Source organism: Atractosteus spatula, chromosome 1, assembly GCF_055471065.1.
Source record: "Atractosteus spatula isolate fAtrSpa1 chromosome 1, fAtrSpa1.hap1, whole genome shotgun sequence".
In the NCBI taxonomy this organism is placed as follows: Eukaryota; Metazoa; Chordata; class Actinopteri; order Semionotiformes; family Lepisosteidae; genus Atractosteus; species Atractosteus spatula.
In genome coordinates this window covers 47,968,290-47,988,536 of record NC_142706.1, presented here as the reverse complement: position 1 = coordinate 47,988,536, position 20,247 = coordinate 47,968,290, and the positions used below count along the sequence as shown (strand labels likewise).

General features: G+C 36.4%; 1 protein-coding gene across 1 annotated transcript; it reads right to left on the bottom strand.

The window, feature by feature from the left end:
- Positions 1 to 16,473: 16,473 nt before the first annotated feature.
- Positions 16,474 to 19,547, bottom strand: LOC148840992 (DNA damage-inducible transcript 4-like protein). Its single transcript, XM_088924650.1, has 3 exons — positions 19,413 to 19,547; positions 18,993 to 19,131; positions 16,474 to 18,071 (listed from the first exon to the last, which is right to left on the bottom strand). The coding sequence occupies exons 2-3, from the start codon at positions 19,081 to 19,083 to the stop codon at positions 17,581 to 17,583; spliced, it is 582 nt and encodes a 193-aa protein (XP_088780776.1). The 5' UTR covers positions 19,084 to 19,131; positions 19,413 to 19,547; the 3' UTR covers positions 16,474 to 17,580.
- Positions 19,548 to 20,247: the final 700 nt, after the last annotated feature.

The following is a 20,247-nucleotide window of genomic DNA, read 5'->3' as shown; positions in this document are numbered from 1 at the left end:
GTATCTTTGTGGGGCCTGAGAATACCTGCCAATTGAAAGCTGCGAGTTTAAAACTGACAGATAGAAACCATTTCAACACAGGTCACTGTTCCTATCAAGAGTGATTTTCTTTTCCAGATAAACAGCATGTGCTAAGGTAGAGGTGATGGTTGATCAGCTGGGTTGTGTGAGAGAGAGAAGCAGTTCCCTATCTGAAGTCGAACCAGTGTTGCTACACATTTAACAACTAGACCTTAAATCTGTTTGTAAATACAATAAAAGCTTTACCTATTACAATCTAACGATGTTGATGGATATGAAGTTCAAAATATATGTTGCAAGTACCAATTCATGCTTGTTTTACAGAAGAAGATCGTAAAAATGGCTAGTGGGTGTTGCTATTTGGCCTAAACTGCAACAGTATTGTTAGATTGTCCAGAATTGCACAAAAGAAACTTTTGTTTCTGCAAAGTACAGAAGCTGATAATGGGTTGTCATGTGACAGTATCAAGTTCCCACTGCAAAACTAGAGTCGTTGGTTTGTGCTGCAGCAGTTCTTCCATATTTCCAAAGCTGGCATGTGTTTGTTTTGTGGCTGACCCAGAGTGTGATTTCACTAAATATGGACTTTATTTTATACTCATATGGTTGCATAATGATAAATGTGTGTGAATAAACACTGTCATTGGGGAAAAGATTATTCACTTTTAAAACAGATAATGTAGAAATTGTTTAGCTCACACATGTTACAGTATAGCATATTTTCTACTGATGAAAATAAAAATAATAATCTTCCAGAAATAAACCATCTTTCTGTAACTGGATGTTCTTCTTCAACTGAAGAACGTGATACATACTGAATCTTAAGAGTTCCTGGATCAAAGTTTGTGGTGCAATAAAACCACTACCATTGAGCAAGCTTTTATTATATTCAACATGGTATTAAAAATCTGTGTACTATCAAGAGACTTCATTGAAGAAATGTAGGTTCAGTGACCCTTTAAACATAAGATATCTTATAAAATATATTTTCCCAAATTATCTGGTCAAATTTAAATAAAAAAAAACTTTGATACTTTGAAATTTGGCATATTTACCGAATGGAAGTAATCAAACACACTGCAACCTGAATTAAGAAATATTCACTGCAATCAAGCTTTTCAGTAAAAAAAAAATTGCATTTGTTACTGGATATTTTGATTCCCATATAATCTTTAGTTCCTTTGTGAGACAGGTGTAATTGAAATCTTGCTAAACAGAGCCTTGCAGCAAGCCAGATACAACATCTGACTGTACTGTAAGTATTGAGTTAATGTTTTTAAAATAGATTTAAAATAAAAGTAGGACCATAGAGCTAAGGTTGTCCATGTTCATGACTGTGACAACTTTAAGTGTTCATTCTGCTTTTTTTTCCTCCAAAGAAAAGATAAGTAACCTTTTGAGACCAAATGAGACCAAAAGTTATAATGCCTTGTTTTTTACAGCTGCACAAAACCTTGTCTTAAGAAAAAGGGATCCAGGCAAAGAACGAGAAGATTTACTTAGTCAAGCTACAGAAGCGTTTTTCTGAAAAAACAAAAAGAAAATTGCAAAACAAGTCTTCCTAAACCCCTTGAAGTAAGCTTGAGGGATTTCAAGCAATGCTTTACGTGGAATATTTTTATTTTTGTTGTGTTTGCTCAACCTTTCAGCTTTCCATAGCATTTTCATATTTTAGGAATGTCTTGTTTTAGCTATGCCCTGAACTGAGCTATTTAATCTCAATACAAGGACTAGGACAGAGGTAGGCAACCCAAGTATTCCCATTCCTGGCTCAGGCAAGGCTTAGATGCCATTAACCTCCTTAACTTTATTGACCTTTAATTACATGAGGATTAATTCAACAAGGGCTTGCAAAAGAGTGGAAAGGAACTGCAGTGGTTGCCTCTGGTCTGAGGATTATGTCTGAAGTATTACACAAGGAAAGGTCAAGAGCCTTGAGTCTATCCTGTTCATTTTGAGTTTGATAGTTAATCTCTTTAAAGAATATTTCTTGAACGGTCTGTTCCAAGAGGTTTCACAAAAGGTTGGTCTTGACGTAACATGAGGTTGCACTGTCAGCTCTATGAGCTGCAGTACAGATGTGCTAATCAAGAACAGTCCTTGAGATAATTACACTTTACTTGCATGGCCCATTTTGAGATGGAATATATGCAGCATTTTAAATAGTTGCCTTGAATTTACATTTTGCTTTAATTTAATCCTTTCAATGCAGTACTATTACCCTAAATTCAAATTTTAGGTTTTATAGGGAACTCAAATTTGTCACACTATAGGTTTAATTAGGAATAATTAGGAAGCTGGACTTTAAGCTTTGCACCCATACAAAGAAGGTGCATTTCAGAGAAAAGTCTGAGGATGAATACTTTAATTCACACCAGTTGTGGTCGATGGAAATCTTTAGAAAGCATTTTTAGTCTTCTCTTTGGGTTGCTTGCTTCATGTATGTCTTAATTCATCCTGAAAAAAATCAGAGAACTTGAACTGAATAGTAATGGACAGCTTTTCATGAACAACACTTTGCAAAATCTGATATTATGAAACATTGATTATGAAGTATATTTATACTCACCTTGTTAACAAAAAAGCCTTTTGCCACATACAATAAATACATTGTACTGTCTTTTTCTGCAATTTTATGTTACATTGATAATAAGAATAAAAACAAAGCATGAGGAAAGTATATAAAAAACATTGTAGACTCAAATATTATAAAGTCTCAATTTTTAAAAACATTATTAAAGCAATTAAGTTAGGCATTTAACAACTTTGTTGTTTTTTATGCTGAAAATAACTGTACAGTGCAATTTTTTATTAATTTTAGAAAGACTGGAACTTATTTATGTCCTGATTTTTCTTAATCTATATTTTCACTATCTACATAGAAAAATAGATTTTAAGTAGGGATAATGTTTTTATGTTTTCCGTCTGAAAAAAACACATTTAGTAAAACATTTGGATCAAAGAATCTAGGTCCGTGAGGAAGATAAAAAATAGTTCCAAATCATTCCAAGTACCATGTCATTTTCCATGTCATATTGTGCTAAATATAAAGGATTTTTTTTTCCTGAAAAAATACCCAATTTTTAGGGCAAAATTCCACAGGATTCCACTTTTCTTTTTTGTTCGTGTCCCTGGTGTTTTGTGTGCAAGGCCACAGCGAGCGAGAAGCAGGTCAGTGTGTGAGGCAGACATTCCCACTCCCCTGTGGAAACTGCTTCAGTTCTGGCAGCCAGGCTGCTGACTCCGCACAACGCTCCTCACCCGGTCAGGCAGCTGTGCAGCTCTCTTAAAGCACCACTCACTTAAATTCACACTCACTTTGGAGGAACATATCTCCGTTACAGAATACTGGCCCAGTGTTACCATTTCCTTCATAAAATTTCAGGCTTGTAAACCTCTCTCCAGGTCATACATACTATATACACGTAAAAGAAGATTTGTTTAAATTCAGGTTTAGACTGCTTTTAAAATTGTAAGTTAAACTGTACTTAAGAATGAAGTTTGAAATCAGTTTTGGAAAACAGATGTGAATATTGCCCTTGATACACGATATCCTTGAGTTATAACAAGTTCAACCCTCAGAAAGTTTAAAGAGCAGGATTGGATTCCAGTGTTTTTCCTACATGATACAACAACAAGAATTCCCTCCCTACATTTATGATCGTACTCCAGGACTATCCGAGAGGATGGAAAATCTTCATCTATCAAAGCTTTGAACAAAATAACTCCCAAATCATTTAACCCACTAAATATAGGCAATAACAATAGAAAACTTTATTTCAAAGATACAGTACAGATATTTACATAATCTGTAAAGATTCCATTGGCAAAACCTTGGACATTATAAATAAGCAGTCTAATTTCTAAAAATATAAAAAAGAAAATTATGCATTGGTAAAATTTGTTTGAGCCATTTAAAGTTTAAACTCAGAAGCCTATATTTATAGTTTTACATGTTAATTTACAGTTCTATAAGGCCGTCCTGTCACAGGTTAAATATTTATCTGCTTGTTAATAATGAAAAAAAGTAAAGACAAAACACATAAAAGTCATCTCCAGAGTATAAACCAATTCAATATTATTAGAATATAATCCTTTTTATTTCAATTTATATTCATCTGTACTCCAAAAACAGCATTCAACTTTTACAAAGACTTGTTGTAATCAATATTTCCATATTAAGACTTTTTACTTCCACATACTGTATGTGCCAGGCTTCCCTCTGAATAGGTGGCACATGAGACCTGAGCAAATAAAACTCATGATGGACAGCAAAATATAGCATGTAAAGAGTCTTTATTCAGCCACATTTTCTGTACACATCAAGAAAGACCTGCTCTTAAACAACATAACAACCAACAACCACTATGAGACCCAAACAAACTAAATTATCCCCATATGAAAATGTGGCTCCTAGCTCTCTCTACCAGTTAAATAATTAAAAACCAATGAACCTCATGTGAGACTATACACAGACAATAGAGGCCTTACCAGTCTATAGTGGTTAGGTCTTCTGTAACTACTATCTTCACTACAGCCAGCCTGCCACAGTGTACTTCTGAATGTTTCATAAGGCCTTTCTTAGAATTAAATTATGTGGTGTACTGATCTCCAATTTCAAAAGTTCAAAGTAACAATGGTCTCACAATGCACACTTCATAAACTGTATGAACAGCATCATGAACCCAAAGTATCATTTTATGCCATTGTCCTGTAAAGCATACTTACTTGGACTCTTTAAAAGCCATTGGCTCAAACAGTCAAAAATCCCACTTGAGTTATAGTTGCATCAGGGGTATTGTAAATCTCACATGCTCTGGAAATGACCCATCTGAACATGTGGGGGTTCCCTTCACTAAGAAATCAACACCCACATCCTGCACTCCATTATATACTGTACTGTGCATTCTGTGCTGCATTTCTATGGATGAGGGCAACTGATTTTATTTCCACACACTACAGGGGTGGCTCTGTGGCTAAGGATCTGTGTCTGTAGCTGGAAGGTTGCCAGTTCAAATCCTGCAGCCGGCAGAGGCATCATTTTTTGTTGGGCCCCTGAGCAAGGCCCTTAACCCCAGCTACTCCAGGGGTGCTGTACAATGGCTGACCCTGCGCTCTGACCCCAAGCTTCTCTCCCTGTCTGTGTGGAGAGCAAGCTGGGGTATGCAAAAAAGATGAATTCCTAATGCAAGAAATTGTATATGGTTAATAAAGTGATCTAATCTCATATGGAAATGGCATGATGTATAAGAAAACAGCCCAACAGCAGCAGTCCTGTGAATGGTTCCAGTATAATTTTATAAAAGTTCAACGTTTATTTAGACCCTCACACAGTGGTGTGAATGTACTGCCATCTTTGATACTGAATAAAATAAATATCCACAATTCTGACAGCCACAGAAATATACCATGTCATGGATTACAGTAAATTGGGAGCCATATTCAACACCTGTTGAAATGAAAATGTAAAACAAATGAAATAGATACAATTATATTTAAATAGTATTCAAGAACTTTCACTCCTAAAATTCTGTTCTGCATATTCTGTTTTTTCGCAACAGAAAGGTGTGAGGATCTCATGGATCTGTATTAGGACCACAGACTTTCCTTATTTATGTGAATCTATGATTAGTTATTTTGATTCATGAGCAGTTAATAAACTAATCAAATTCACAAATTATGCTGTGATAGTAGGATTAGCAAAAACTGTAGAACCTAAAGAGAAAATTCCAGAAGATTTAGACAAAATCAAAGACACCTGGTAAATAACACTTAATGTATACAAGCACAGAGTGTCACATACAAATAGCAAAATCAAAAACTATAAATATAAGATTATTTAATAGAAGTAGCTAATCATTTGCATCTTCTAGACTAGTTTGCAAACCCAGCTCTGTGGTACCCATGTGTCTGCTGTTTATCTTTCTAACTAATCACCAGTCAGTACCTTACATTGATCCACTTTATTGTTTAGACCTGTATCGACCTGTTTCTGCAGTTTCTTCAATAATTGGTTTATAAAATAATCAACTCTAGTATTGTTCCATCAGCTTTAACATGCATAATGAACATAATTTATGCAGTCACTCCTCAACTTGTTAATTAGGATTCTGCAACCCTGTTTCTCTCTCAACAGCTCTTAAGAGGTTTTGATGATCAGGGATGCTGTTGCAAGTGATACATTATCTCTTTCAAGAAATGGATGGATGAGATTCTCAGATCAATTCGCGACTTAATAATCTGACAAGCTAGCTGAGTTGAATGGCCTACACGAGTTTGTAACCATTCATATTTTCTTGTAGAAATTCAGTTCAGGTTTTATGGCACGTCATTGACAGGAGGGTGTCAGAGTCTTTATTGGACAGATACAGAAAGATGTTAGAAAGATACAGACGTGTCAGATTAAAAACTGCAAACAAACATGAAGAGGTCCATTATTTTCTGAAAAGCAAGCATTTGGTGCCACACACCTGAAAAAGGCTTCATTGTCAATATGACTAAATATGTGTTTTTTCTTATTTATTTTTACTTTTCAGTGGGGAATTACCCTCTTTTTCTCATTCTGTCTAATTCAACTGTGTTATTTGGAGGGCTAAAAACATGATTTAACAGAAGATTACCAGTTTAAATAAAATGTAGTGTCAGCACTCTTAATAATTGGCAAAGTACAACTGCCCAGGAGCAATTTGTAAAACTCAAGGCCTCTGGACAGCTCTGGTCATGCTTTTCATTGTTCTATGTTGACAGGCTGCCACGTTCCTCCTTCTGACCTTCACTGTTGTCTGTATGTCTGATAATTCCTAATAACCTAGCTAAACAAGAAGAAACACCACAAAGCAGACAAGGCACAAAGTCGAAAAGACTTGCTTTTGTGATACCATTTTGAAGAAGGCAACTGTGTAGGAGTTCCTATCTTTTTAACAACCTTGAGGCCAGGATAATTATAATATCTAGATTACTTTAAAAGTACATTGAAGCCAGCAAGCCTGGCTTAAGCCTGCAAAGTTATTAAGACACTTATATTTGATCATTTAGTGATTACTTTTGTAAATTCTACTCACTCCTGAGAGTGTTTTTTAAAGTAAAACAGACAGGCAGAATTGAGAAGACATTTAAAGTACAGTCCCAGTTTTCTTTCAATGTATGTTGTAGAATTATTTTATTTTCTTGCCAATATATAAATATATATGTGGAACAAATCCCTTTGTGATATCAAGCTACATTTGTCTACCTCACAGTATGATGACATCTATTAACGAGCAACTTTAAGTAATTGCAAATTACTTAGCATTAATATTTATTTGAATTATATTTTAAATATTTTTGATTAGTCAGGTGGCACAGCAAAGGTGCTTAAAAGACCTATATATTTGAAGGCTGATCATAAGCCTTTTTGGATTTTTTTATAGAATATTGTTGATCTAAGATAATAGTTTCACCTCCAATTTTATGGCAATTTTCAAAAGGCATTCTATGAAATTTAATTAACCAGATTATAGTTCCAGCTTTGGCATTTTGGCATGTGTGGTGAAGGTTTATGGGTTTCTTTTAATGTTTTTCCAGTACTGCAGCCGGGGTCACGAGAAAGCATTATTATTAGCACTCAAATACCAGTTAAATACTATACTCCTCTACAGCTAAGGCATTTCGTCCTGTGACCTGAGCACTGAATGCTGACATAAGTAAAAGGGCTACACAACCTACGTAGTAAACACACGCAAGCAGTCACATTGGCAGGAACTGGATGTCTCTGCTGACATTTGTAGTAGTAATGTAAGAATATAAAATGTGCTGAAGAAAGGTTTAAAATGTACGGACTGAAGTCTTCTCATAATGTACAAATAAGTCAAGCACTTTTTCAAAGCTTTAATTATTTACATACTCATAATGCCACAGATATGTCAGAGTTCCAGATATCTCCCATTTCACTGGGCATTTATTAATGCAGTTACATGCAAGTTATCATATTTAAAAGCTAAAGGAAACAAACTATACAGTACAGTCTATGCTTATACTTCATTTGATCTAAATTCACAAGCGACTTTAGCCTGAGGAACAGTTTATAAGAACAATCACTGCTGTGAAAGTGTATACTAGCCAAAACCTCAAATTATAAAGTGAACATTGATAAAAAAAAAGTTTTTTTTTTTACAGTTTGAACTAAGCAACTACATTAATCCGTGGAGAGATTCTACGTTCTCTTGTTCACATGGAGAATGTAGTCATTAAGAGTCCAGGGTTCCTCCGGGTACTCTGGTTTCCTTCCACAGTCCAAAGACAAAACTGGCTTCTGAGAAAATTGGCATTGGTTTAAGTGTGCGTGTGTGTTTGTGTCTGTGTGTGCTCTGTGATGTACTGGCATCCTGTACTGGGTGTATTCTGCCTTGCGCCCTTTGCCTGCTGGGACAGACTCCAGATCCCCCGCAATCCTGTATTGGATGGATGGATATGCAATGAAAGTCCCTGTATAGAGACCTCCAAAGGTTTTACTGTTGTGCTATGTTGTTTAGGGTGTTTTAGCACTTGGACTACAGTAACAATTCTTGTATTAGAATATTTTAAACAAGAGTATCTTTTTCATTGATTTTAAAAACATACTGGAATTCAAAGAGAGCATGACAGAAAAGACATTAATATAATTCAAACTTAAATAAACACAATTCAAAACCTTGCAAAAGACGTGCAATATTAAGGGGATTAACTACTATTGGTATTTACTTTTGAACAAACTGCAGTACTACAAAGCTGGCTTTTACAATACACCAGTATTTCCATTAAGCATCAAAACAAAGTGACAAACAAGCAAATATGTAAAAAAATAATAATGGTAATCAGCCTGTAGTTTTTTACACTGGTTTACACTGAATAATACAAGTTCCTTCTCCTTTGTAGTTTGGACTTTGTTCAATTAGGGGCAGACAGTTGTTGCCTGAACTCAGGGTTTATGATGCTGTAATAAAATCTGTCTCTTGTCTAGATCTCCCAGGTCAGATGTATTCCATGACTTCACAAAACTTGGCTTGAGGTGAGTGCCCATTCAAAGGTGCACTATGTTAAATACAACTTTTTTACTGTTAAAACTATGTCAGAGAAGACTAATGCCTTCTCATTTCATAAAAGGTTCTACTTTATTGAATTTAGTACATTTTACTGAAACCAGATTTCAATTCTGTGTAACAGACCTAGTGAAGACCTAAGAAACCAGCACCAGGCTGTACATGATGTCACTTTTCAGGGCTTTTATTCTACTCTACCATGCTCTGATAATGTTTCTTTATTAGCCCTATACAATTTCTTGCATTAGGAATTCATCTTTTCGCATACCCCAGCTTTTCTCCATGAGACACAGACAAGGAGAGAAGGAGAGAAGCTCAGGGTCAGAGCACAGGGTCAGCCATTGTACAGCACCCCTGGAGCAGCTGGGGTTAAGGGCCTTGCTCAGGGGCCCAACAGAGTAGGATTCCTCTCCCAGCTGCAGGATTTGAACCGGCAACCTTCCAGGCACAGATCCTTAGCCACAGAGCTACTGCTCCACTCTGGATTACAAGTCTAACCACCTGTGAAAACAAAGAAGCTATTTCACTAAAAAGATGGACATTTAGTGAAGGAGGCATTATCATATTTACAATGATGTTGAGTTTCTCTTTTTCCATAGTTTAATTCTATTTTTAGAAACCTCCTTTATGCAAACACCCATAGGTTTAAAAGGTTTAAAAGTTCCCTGTATTGATTTCTAATTATACATCTGAACCTCAGGAAGCCCAAAAATGCCATATCATTTACATGAGCGATCTTCAGCCAGGTTCCTGGAGGACCTCAGTCTCACATGTTTTGTAGGTAACTTATAATTTTTTTATAATATATAATTCAATTGGTAATGACCTCAAACAGCAGTAGTATAGATCAATTGAGTGAACAACCTATTTAAATGAAGTCATTAAGAGTCCATGGTATAATGAGAACCTGAAGACAAGCCAACATCCAGGGCTAGGAGTTAGCATTGGTAATTTACACAGCAAGGACGTGATCACCATTCATAGCCCTAGGCTGGCTGGAGACAGTGTCAGCGTATTCGTGTTTATGGAAATATGAATTGTGTGCCTGTTTGTGTATATGTGGTGGTAGAGGGAAGGAACTAAATATTGTGTAGATGTGAAATCTGACTGTACACGTTCCTCAATAGATTTCATGTGGAAATTAATGTGGACCCTTTTCCAGGTTCCAACCTCAGTACTACCCATTACTGAGATATTAGAGGCTTTCCTGGACTAATAAGATTTTTTAAAAGACATATTCACTGGCTTCTTAGACATTTAACATACATGACATTTTTTGCCTATTCTTCATTTTGACCAATATCCCCATTAAAACTAAGCACAAATATACATGTACCTTGGTAAATGTGTGGTCAAACCGTAAAAGTACATAAAGCAGATTTCCTGGTAAAATAAAAGGCAGATTGTCAACTTGGAATATATCAAACACATTTAGCATCCTTAACAAAGTTAATTGAACTCAGCCAAAATATATTTCTAGGGTCTGATAACTTGAACTTTTAATCCATGGTTTACCGGAAAATAGGGGCCCAGTATATTCCCTATTGTGTGTACAGTATGTGCAAGTCTTAATCACTTAGCCTAAGGGGTAAGTTCCTGTCATACTGTAAGGGTTGTAAAAAAACTTGATTTGGCTCCATGTGATTTGTGTAAGGTTGAGAAACTGCTTGTTTTTCAACTGCTATTTAGAGATAACAAATTTAATGTTACACTGTACACTTCAGTACAATGTTTATTTTAGCCGTTATGCTAAGAATTATTTAATTTCACTAATAGTAGCAAGGTATATTCAAGGTAATCTTAAATATGACACATTGTAATTTACAATAGCAAGGAACGTTATTTTGTCGCAAAATTTCACTTTCCACATACAGCACCTTTAAATGCTTTTTGAGCACGGGTTTAAACCCTTTAACTGGGTAACTGTTATGTGCTCTTTATGCAGGTTGATCTCTGCAATACTCAATTGGCTTCATTGTGCTTCTGCAAGACCTACAAAGAGGAGATTGATGATTCTGCGGCTGTGGGCTGTCGCTTCCTTGTGCTCCTGCTATGGAGCAATGCTTCTATAGAGAGCTGCAGAGAAATGTCACACAAACACAGGAGATTATCAGCATGTATCACATGATTTGCTTACTGTACATAAACATTCTACATGATGTTTACAAACCTAGCTGAAAGCTCTGTTCTGCTTAACCTTAGCAAGAATGGCCAAAGAAGGGTCATTTTATTATTTCTGAATATGGCATTGTTAGGTCAAACCTGAATTTTCAAATTCTCACATTTCTATAGTGAGAATTTGAAAATTCATATTCATAAAAGTATTATTCTACAAGGAAAGTAAAAAAAGCTTGTGAAACGAGTCAAGATGGGGGATAAGCAATGTAAGTTCCTAAATATTGGATTTTTTGGTGTTTGTTCTCTTTTTTAATGTTTTTACATCTTAAGGACAAAAGATTTTGAATATATGGATCTAACATAATACACATAATTATCGAGTACAAGATATTTAATCGGAGTGGTTCTTATCTACCTGATGCAAGCAAATTGTATGGATGGGTCTGTTTATTTGAAATGCTGGATTGGGGTGTGAAATGGGTTTGTGGGTTTGCTTGTAAGGGTGTGACAGAGGCAGAGACAAAGACAGAATACTGTTTGTTGAGCTGGTTTAGTTTATCTACTCCTCTTTCCTTTAGTAGATTAAGAACAATTCTCTCAACAGATAGCAGTTGGTTCCAGTGATTGATGGCATTGTTTACTGGTTTCTCCATGGACACAAAGGAGAGAAAGGTTAAAAATCAATGTTTGTGGAGCGTTTCCTGGATGCAAAGTCACAAAGATCTAGCAAATCCTCTACCAGAGACGTGTTTATACTACTGTAGACCTTGAGCCCCTGGCACCAGAGTGCTTTAGAGTTGTTAATGAAATGTGGGTTAAACAGGGAATATCTGTTTTACACATTGCTACCACAACTAAACTATTTTGAGCAGCTCTGAAAGGAATAAGCCACACTAAACACCCTAGTAATATGTATTTGTCTTGTTAGAACCTATTTGTGCATTTTCAAATATAATACTTTGAGTATTTTTTTCAAACTTGGTATGTTACATTAAAAATATATTAAATTGACAAACTGCAAATCAACTTTTAAATTATAGTACATTGAACTGAAAACTGAACATATTTTCCTTAAATCTATAGTTTGGGAAAAGCAGGAGCAATTAACTTATCAAGCAAGAATTTATTGCATTAAACATTTGTTTTTGGAAACAAAAGAGATCCTTCATTCATGTGCTTTTATATGTGTTTGTTGGAAGGTCAGTTACACTAATAAAATTTAGTTTATCAGTTACACTAATAAAACTACAGCCCTTGGGAACTTAGATTTATTACTAACAAAATGGACCCATCAGTCTGGTTTGACAGATAAGATATTACTAATCTTATAATGATCACTGATAGGGGAGGATTAGATTAGGAACAGGTAAAATACAGTACTGTATGTTAATTTAAAATGAATCATAGAAACTTGGATAGAAAGTTAGAAAAGTTTAAATTGAAGTTGAAACTAGAAATTTTCTATCTCCATAGAAAATTGGAGATCCATAAAGTTAGAAAAGTTAGCAAATGAAAAAAATCTGAATAAAAAAATGTTTACAACAAAATATCACAGCATGATGTAATTGTTAAAATATATAAAACTGTATGAAAATGTATTACTCTGTACCTGCTTGAGATGACTGCTGTAAATGGGAATATTGGATCTGTAAGTAATCATCTAATTTCCAAAAATAAATGCCTCATTGTGGTGACTAAGGATACAGTGTACAGGAGTTGCTGTCCGTCAGGTTATATATTAAAGTAAGGTCTTGGCTATTTGGTCATTAAAGACCCAGGAAACGTTTTGAAAGAGCAGGGTACTAACCAGCTAAATTCCACTCTGGGCTTCCACAGCCTGACCTATCTACAGTATAAAGTTTTCCTTTGAATCAATGGGTGACAAAACTTCTTATTTGCCTTCTCATTTCTGATCTGCTGTGAATTTCAGCTGCTAGCTCATTATTGCTGCTATACCTGCAATCCAGGTAGGCACTGCATGTCAGTGGTGGATGAAGTGGGCCCCCTCCTATTTGTAAGACACTTTGCTATGAACCATGTTACAGAAATAAATGCAATTAATTGTTATTTTCAAGACGATAACAGTTCATTCCCATTATATAGTGCAGATGTTTGATCCAAATTGAAAAACATGCACCAAGAACTTGAAGGTTTAAAATTTAAAGTTATAGTATTTGAGTACTTTATTAAAGTCACCCAGCGCTACTGAATAAGTTGATAGCCTGCTAATTATGAGAATTGTTAAGATATACTGTAAGGTTGCTTAAAAAAATCTTACTGATACAACAAGAATATATTACATACAGTAATGCATTCTCAGAGCTACACTGACTGATATAAAGATCAGTAAACACAATCGGGGCTCTGCCTTGTGGTTTATGGTAGAAATAGGAACATTTAAAGGTGGTTTAAGATGCATTAATTAGCAATATAGAGTATGATAGTACTTCAGACCTCAGAGAATATAATGTAGTAAGACAAATGCCTTGTATCAGTAGTGCTAAGCCTGCTTTCCTTGTTTACATTTTCAAAAAAATTCCACTTGTCATGCTGTTTTTGTATTAATGGAACACTTGTGTTGTTTTTCTGCACTTGTTTGTTAGAAGCTTGAAAGGCTGCATTGTGCTCCTGCAGTAAAATTCTCAGCAACAACTCAGCGTGTATTAAGACTGAAGTCAATTTCAGCATCTGCTCCACTACATGAATTATTAATGTCCAAGAATCTTGCACAAAAACAAGGCAGGTGAAAAATGGATTATCCAGTATCCTGCCGACTACATTTGTCGATTCTTTATGTTAATATTGATTTTTTTTAAATAACTGACATGAAATATACTATACTTAGATATGACGGCATGCTCTTAGCATAAAAAGAAAGGCATGTCATTTAAAATCTCAGTTTTGCTAGGCATAGAAGCCTTACTGTGAGATAATCCTGCTGTCTACAGTACAGCACAGTTATGAATTCTGTTGGATCTGAATACCATTAAAAACAAAGGCCTTGGAGCACAGCTGTACACAGCCTGTAGAAATAAAACTGTATGTCAAAAATGTCTGTCTTGCAAGAAGCCATGTAAACCAAATCAGATACTATTACTGCAGTTCTTGCACTTTACAGGTGCTCATCTGATATTAGGTCATGGATGCAGCAGAGCGTTTCTTAAGATAAGTTTTAAGATAAGGCTATACTCATCGGTTCCCAAAATCAGATTTGCAAAGCAGGTGACTCCAGCTGTTGAAATTAAACTCAAGTACCTTATTAACTTTTGACTCTGTCAATTAGAGTACATCCTAGGAATGTCATAAGGTATTTTTCTTCAATACACACCCTTGCTCACTTAAGGCCATTGGTGTCTATGTGATGTTGAAATATTGTTATAGCTTTTATTTGACACTACTGTAATGCCATATTGAGTTACCTACTAAGGTAATAAACTGGCTTTAGTGTGTATACAATTAAACTGAATTTAATTGTCTTTACTGGATGTTTCACTTTTTATCCCATAGGATCTCTAAAGACTGTATGTATAGAAATGGACCCACTTCATTTGCCTCTGAACTGCAGCACCTGTCTGGGTACCTCATGGCAACCATTATTCAATTATAGAAATTCAACAAACGAGAGGGGGAACTTTTGGTACACAGACTGAGTAAGCCCAAAATGGAATTCAGCCAGGGTTATAAGGGATTATGTGGTTTGTGAGCAATTTAAAAGTACCTCAGTACATAACTCCTAGAATATTTAATAATTGTGTGGTTAGCATTACTGCCTCGCAGCACTGAGTTCCTGGGTTTATTCCTGGGGTGCTACTGCATGGTGTTTATATATTCTTCTCATGTTCAGTGGGTTTCTTCCAGGTACTCCAGTTTCCTCCCACAGTCCAAGAACATAGTGGTAGGTTAATTGGCTTCTGGGAAAACTGGCCCTAGTGTGTGTGCCCTGCGATGGACTGCCTTGTACCCATTGCTTGCTGGGATAGGCTCAGCTTCCCCCCATTACTGTGAATTGGATGAAGCAGTTAAAAAAAAAAGGATGGGTATTTAATATTTCAGATTTATTTTGTTACCAAAACAAAGGGGTATTCTCCTGAGCAGTTCAGTATTGAACTCTTGTTTTTATTAAGTCTATTCATTGTGCTTTTTTCTCTTTCAATAATTATGTACATTAACAGGGCTTTGCATTTTTTCTAAAAAATGCATTTTGGTAAAATATCCATCCTTTTTTCCTAGCAAATCATAATAGAAAATCAAGTTTAAAGGGGTCAACTTAACATTTTGGATGTATCCAGTGTTTTTATTCAGCAGGTACAACATGCTTTTCTTTTTCAATTCAATATCCAACTGGAAAAATCTATAAAATATCTTAATGTTTAATAACATGAAAACATTAAGGTCCCAATGAAATGAGTCTATTTGGCCAATCTGGTCTTGTTGCTAGTGACTAATCAATTATCTGAAGTTTAAAAGGCAAGGTATCAGCTTGACAGGACAGGGGAAGATCATTTCATAACCCTTTGAGTAAAGCAATGCCTCATATTCTTGTTTTTAAAAGCATTTGGTCCCATTGAAAGAATTCTGAAAATTGGGTGGACCTTTGGGTTTTTGAAATTTGGAACTGGGTCTGGTTTACTCTGCTCAAAATCAGAAAGGTTCACTTTCAACATTCAGGATGGATATTCTTTTAAGTACAGGAATGTACCCAGTAGCTCTTCTCTAGACTAATCCCAGAACAAGAAAATATTGACATTAAACAAGTATTTTTCCCCATAATATTCACTTAGTATAGAAAGTTAGCAGTAAACGCACCTTCGGCCAACTCCCATGATAGTTAGCTTCTCCTGCCCCAGGACCCTCTTATAAGACACCTATTCTACCACTTAAGATCAAATCACTTTAATGCAGCCCAGTCAGATGTTTTCACAATGATTTAACTTTTAATAGAACTACAGCTATGTTATAAGTATTCATTCCTCATAGGAATAACTTTCCTTTAATGTGCCTTTAACCAGATTCATATTATTCACAATATCATTCAATATTAACGTGCTTTTCTTTCTCTGAAAGAGGGACATGAGACCAAGAATGATCCAATTTAACAAAATACTTGAATGGGATTAGTCTTCTAGAGACAGGTCATAGAGCTGTGCTGACTTTTCCCCTAAACTTACAATTTTATTTCTATATACAAAAGGAGGGTGGGGAGGGGAGAAAATCACTTAATTTCACCAAAATCTTAAAATCCCCAGTCCTATAAGAATTCAAGATGAAAAACAAAAAAGGCTTAAAAAAATTTATTGTCAAAAAGACAAGTATCTCCACTTCCTATAACAGGAATTAAGTTTTAAAAAAGCCACAATGCCGATTAACAGCACCGTAGCAATAAACACCTTAGAAAGGTATGACAGAACATGTAAAAAAATTGAAGTGTACAGGTTGCAGACCACTCCAGCATGCACTTCAATGGAATAAAGCAATGAATATCAACTCCCATAGTGCAATGATCTTCGATATAAAACATACATTAAGTGCAAACAAATTGAAAGGGTACATGAAAAGGGCACAAAACTACATTCCAAAGTACAAGAATTTATCACTCTTTACAGTGTAAAAAGGCACCGAGAAATTGGGAAGAAATCTGAAGTGTACAAAAATTGCCACTTAACTACCGTGCTGTATGGAATAGCATTATTTTCCAAGGCCTACATTACAGCACAAAATTACTTCATAAATAGCCAAGATTATGACACATTTAAAGCCACTCATGGGTAGGTATTACCCAAGTTGGTGTTTTTTTTTTTAAACTGTAGTGGGATTGGAAATATGACCCCAAATCTTAACGTGCAGATCCTAGACCTCTAAATCTAGAAAGTAGTTGGCTTAATGAGTGACCATAAACCATAAATGCTAGAATATCCAAACTAGTGTATTTTAAAGTGTCAAATTAAAAAACAATGAGCATGTACCAAATAAATGTGCACCATGAATACCATAAGGGAAAGTTTTGAATAACATGTGACTGTGGTTCTGTTTAGCTGAACATGTTTACATAAACCATTCAAACAAAAAAGAAACAAAAAAGATACCCAACAGTCCTGCCAGTCAAAAAGGACTTTGTGCATTATCCCTGCAAGAATCACCAACTGGGCTCCTGCTACAATAGAATGTGAATGAGCATTTTTGTGCTAATACCTCCCAAGACATGGACTGCTGTTGCCAAATGTGTTGTGCTATACTAGAGAGTATTAGAGAGAAAATGGAAGTGCCCCATCTATTTATAATACCCCTGGTCTCATTTATTATTAAAAAAACACTATGTTAAGGAGCCACATAGTAAAAAGACAGAAGCCAGTTTGGGTTCTGTAGTGTATAAAAGTGCATTGAAGTTTCAGTACTCTTCAACAACGGCACCAGCTGATGAAGAGTACAGTTTCTTCTTGATCAGTCTGAACCCAGGGCTGAGCTTCAGCGCGTGCCTGAACCCGGGTGTGAAACACGCGCCGATGAGGAAGAAGTCCCTGAGGCTGGGCCAGGCGCTGCCATCCTGCTTGAACACCAGTGTCAGCTCGAAGGTGGGCACCACGCTGGCATCACAGATGATGCGATCCAGCTTCTTGCACATGTTCTCCACTTCCAGGTTGACGTAGAGGATGCAGCCCCGCAACCCACAAGGCTCGCCGGAGGAGAGGCGCAGCACATCCCGGGCGATGCGCCTCGTCAGTTTCTCGGGAACCAGCACCTCCGAGCAGTGCAGCTTGGTCTTTTTGGCTTGGGACAGACAGTTCTCCAACATCTTGGCTAGCTGCTGGCAGGTTTGGTCTTCAAAAACCTCCCCATTTAGATGAGGCTCCACCAGACAATGATCCCAGTAGTCCAGCTCTACAACAAAAATACAGGAAAGGTGTTGAGATCTTGCAGGATCCTCCAGCTGTTTTCTGGGTTGAACAGTTTAGGGGTTATGCTGCCAACTTCTACAAATGTTGTATTTTTTGCCAAACATTTAGTTTGGGCACAACCTGTTAACTCCTTCCATGATCTATAAAAAGGATAATTAAGAGTTTCATGGTGACTTTGGCAATTTTATTAATTTGGTCTTCATGAGGACTAAACCCTTTATGCTACAGAGATTTTTTTTTTTTAATACAGCCAGCAAGGCAAACTCACATAACGCTTTAACCAACAATGAGACGTTAAGAGTTAAAAAGTGGGAATGTTTTTTTTCCTCCATATTCTCATGAGAAAATGGAATTGCATTTGTACTATTTTTTTAAAGAAAGCTTAATTTTCAAATGTCCCCCATTTTTGATCACTCGACGTTTCTCTCAACCAAAATAGAGAGCCAATGCATGTTTTTAATCGCTAGGTTGAAGGTGAAGAGACCAGCTTAATTTGAACGTCAAATAGAAATGACTCCATCCAACGGCTAAAAAGACGACCCAAAATCTAACAACGGGGACAGAGCATATCAATCTTCCTGAAGCGAGACGTTATATTCCATATACCTAAAAAAATTGTTAAACCACAAAGCACCGTGCACAAGTTTACTCAGTGACGGTGTAACCGCACGAAAAGAGTCATGCAGTTCAGATATTGCAACCTACCAACACACTTAAAGTGATGACTGTAGGCAAGAGACCAGAAGAGAATGAAGTTCAGAAAAATGACTTCATCGGCACTGACTTCACCGACGCCCCCCCCCTTCTCCGCACCAGAGCTGCTCTGCAGCGAAGACACTAATAAACAAGCTGCATTTTTAAAGGCTGAAGATGCCCGATTACCCATTTATTTTCTTCTACTCACCGTCTTCTATGCGCGCCTGATCAAATCTGCGATCCAACAGCTCGGAAATGCATTCGGAGTTTTTGTTCTTCAGGGTACTAGTGGCAACCATTGTTCCAAGCTCGTCGGACAAGCTGCAGGTTACCTTTCTAGAGTGATGCTAAAAAAAACGATCAAGAATATGCAATCTTTAAAACAATGCTTTCTGAAGGTTGCAGAAAGAAATATTGCACCAATGTTTTTTTCCCCCCCATTTAAAGAACTATAGGAAAGCCCAGTGACAAAACATCATACAAAACCTGCACAATCATAGTTTAATACATCTGTTACAAGCCAGACCTTCTTTCGGCTATCCGTTAAGACTGCTAACAACGGCGCATCAGAAAAACCTACAAACCGTTCTATAGCAATTTCTTGAGAAAACATGCCATGATCCCTTACCTTTGTGATGTTCAATTAAACCTTATAGAACCAAGCAGGACAAGGGTCTATTAAATAACCCCACCGCACACACATCCACAGTTCTCGCAAACAAGCCCCTTTTCTGCCCCCGACTGTCACACTGAATGAAGATTAAGAATAACAGCGACCAACTCAGAAACTTTATAGTCTCCTCGCTCACAGCTGACTGCAGAGCTCCAGCCAATCGGCGGAGGCTGGACGGTGGAAATGACGAGCAGCACCAAGCTCTCCGGCCTGGCGGTGCAGCTGCAGCTTCTGAGGCGCTTGGTGACAATTTAAATGAGGGGATGCGATTCGCTGCAGTGCTGGCCAATTAGGGTGGAAAGGTACTTTGTTGCTACCTGTTTTCGAGCCATTTCTGTAGCCTTGTGCTGCTCTTTGTTGCAAACCCTGCGAAGAGAAGAGCTTCCTCAGGTGCTTTATTCTAGGATTACAATTAACAGGTTCTTTTTTGCTTTTCCAACGGTGTATCTGCGGTGTTTTTCGAAACAATACAATTGAATAGGAATATATGTAAACTAAAAAACATAATAAATAATATTGTCAAATTAAGAGTCTCAAAATTGGGTCTTCTGTTTGACATAGAGAAATATTTAAATTAAATTTTGTCAGTCTTTTATTTTTTGTGTAAATGTCTAGTAAATTAAAACTCACTGTACTTTAGACCTGGGTAAATGCAGTGTCGATTAGTATTGCAGTTTTAAGAGTCAAAAGCCTTACAATTCAATAAGGGGTGAATTACAGTACAGCACACTGCACAAGTATTCACAGTTTCTACATCATGCTATATTATCCCTCCACGATAGTCTTATAT